The sequence below is a fragment of the Propithecus coquereli genome, unplaced genomic scaffold, assembly GCF_000956105.1.
Source record: "Propithecus coquereli isolate 6110/MARCELLA unplaced genomic scaffold, Pcoq_1.0 Scaffold211, whole genome shotgun sequence".
Taxonomy (NCBI): Eukaryota; Metazoa; Chordata; class Mammalia; order Primates; family Indriidae; genus Propithecus; species Propithecus coquereli.
In genome coordinates this window covers 214,348-216,851 of record NW_012146190.1, presented here as the reverse complement: position 1 = coordinate 216,851, position 2,504 = coordinate 214,348, and the positions used below count along the sequence as shown (strand labels likewise).

Sequence of the window (2,504 nt, the reverse complement as noted above, 5' to 3'; positions counted from 1 at the left end):
TAATGCCCAACTGAGAAGACAAAAATAAGGAAATACCTTCCACAAGGATATTACCCACTGATTTATCTAATTGCTAAAATATAAATTTAAAAAACAAAGTAAAAACAATTTTTATAAACACATCAATGATTGGAATTTTTTCTTTTATCTTTGCTTCTTGACCTGTAAAAAGAATATCATTTAATTGTGACTATTGTGAACAGTCATTTCAGGAAGGGAAAAAGTAGCCATTTATTAAATACTTTGGTAGGCTATTGGACACATTTCTCTAAAGAGAAATAAAATTTATTTTAGAGAAATATTTTGGGCAAATGATGAGTTTTGACCTAACAGTGTTCACTGGTCAGATACTTTAAGAAACTCAGTTCATCATTCCATGAGATTCAAACTGCATGTGACCTTGTTAAAGGATTTGAGAAGAAGTTGTAAGGTAAAGGAAAGAAATTTCTTTAATTTGGTTTAACTTGGGGTTTGCCAATGTTTAGACCATAGACTCTATTATGAGGGCAGAAATTAACACCCAAAACTGGAATACAGATTAATATTTGAGAATAAACTCAATGGTCAGACTCCTACACGAGAGCTGAGAGATAAAGTCTTTTCATTTTGTTTGTAGAGAGCATGTAGTGATCACTAAACTAAAACAACTTGCCAATTCAAACAATGAATGCTTTTGAGAGCTCTATCTACCTATCCAGTTTGGTTAATACTCACAGCCAGCAAGAGACGATCTCTCTCAATTAAATCAGCAAGCTTGTATAACAGTCGTCCCCGCTCTGAAGCATCCATAGTACGCCATGGAGAGCCGATCTGAAAAGCCTGTCTTGCGGCCTTCACTGCTTTGTCAACATCCTCCTGTGAGTCAAAGGGAATTTAATTCAGTAGGCTGAATGTAATGGATCAGCGAATCCAATGGCAATAACCCAACGAAATAGACTGAAGCTCCTTGTAGGCAGGCACTGTGTCTCCAATAGCCTGAAGTCTGGCACACTGTGCACACTCAGCTACACCGTATTGCAGTTACACTTGCTGAATAATCTTTAGAATGACAAGCTCCACACATCTCCCATATGCTTGATTTCCTAGAATATAAATATTATAGTAATAATTGCTATCATTTGCATGCTTGCCTTATCTCAAGCAATGTTCTAATAACTTTACACGTATTAACTCATTTAATTCTCAGTCATTCAATGGACAAACATGTTCCCCATTTTACAGATGAAGAAACTAAAGCAAAGAGAGAGGAGCTTTACCCAACGTCAATAACTAAAAGTGGGTGAACTGAGTTTTAAACAGAGCTCATCTCATTGTAGAGCCTTTGCTTGCTCTCACCACACATTACTCTCCCTTGGTGACTGGGTTATAGGGGTCCGGACTAAGCTCAAGATTCAAAGTAGTGAATATCTTCTTTGATCTCTGTTGACTCTATACAGCCTGTCCATTCAGATGAAGGGACTATTAGAGGGTGAATAAGAATTTTCTTTGCTATTGAAGAGTAAATGTTATGTTTATTCCTTTTGTGCAGAGGGAAAAGGCATAGAGGAAGTGGACCTGGTATATCGAAGGGTCTGCAGGGGGCAGCCCCCCCTTTCTCATCTGGGTACAAAGAGATATTTTTAAACACTAAATAGGTAAAGAAGTTATCTTCTTATTATTAATAATGCACTACTTCAAACTACATTCATTCTAGCAAAAGTCAAATAGTAAAGCGATTCCACACATGGTCTAGCCTCTTTGACTCTACTCTCCTATTCTCTTCATGCAAGCTCTTTCTACTCTTCCGTGTTTTTTTACACCAGGTATCTCCTCTGGTTCTTTCCTAATCCACCTCAGGAACGTTGCCCTGGCCACTCCATTCCCCTGCAGGTCCTTGTTCAGACCTCTTCAGAGCTCCACAGAATATACCTACTACAGGAATCATCACCTCCCTCTTTCATTACTACTTCATATATCCTTTTTGTTCTCCATCAAGTCAGCTGCAAGCACCTGAAAGGCATAGATCATTTCAATGTTATTTTGTACATAGGACTGGCCACAGCATTAAACTATGTATGCTCCGTAAATCATGACTGCATCATAGGCCAGTAGCTTACAAACTTTCGCAGGAGACATAATTCCCTTTGACAATTAAGGAAGAAGGGAGTAATTACCCTGTTTTAAGTTGTACAAAATTAAGCTAAATCCCATCCAAGCATGACACCTACCCCTTGGAGAAGCATGGGCCTCAAAATAACATCCCCTTCCTTAGGCTTAGGCTGTATTCAGTCAAGAAAGCCTCAAACTTACAAGTCTACAAATGAAATATGATTTTTATAGTATTTATCACCAAACTAAGATGATCTGGGGTAAGAGGGATGTTTTAGAAGTATAATCTGGTCTGATCAAGTGATGATACTTACTGACTACAAGCGAAGATTATTTCACTATAATAGATCACACACTGGTATATCTCACTGTCTAATTTTTGGGAGAATGATGAGTATATACAATAAAATACATGC

At 37.6% G+C, this 2,504-nt stretch overlaps 1 protein-coding gene across 1 annotated transcript in view; it reads right to left on the bottom strand.

Annotated features, from left to right (window-relative positions):
- LOC105810419 (aldehyde dehydrogenase, cytosolic 2-like) overlaps positions 1 to 2,504 on the bottom strand; it is a 99,123-nt gene that overhangs the window by 67,613 nt on the left and 29,006 nt on the right. The window contains exon 3 of the mRNA XM_012644415.1: positions 715 to 855. Coding sequence (XP_012499869.1) covers positions 715 to 855 — 141 coding nt within the window. The remainder of the gene's footprint in view (positions 1 to 714; positions 856 to 2,504) is intronic.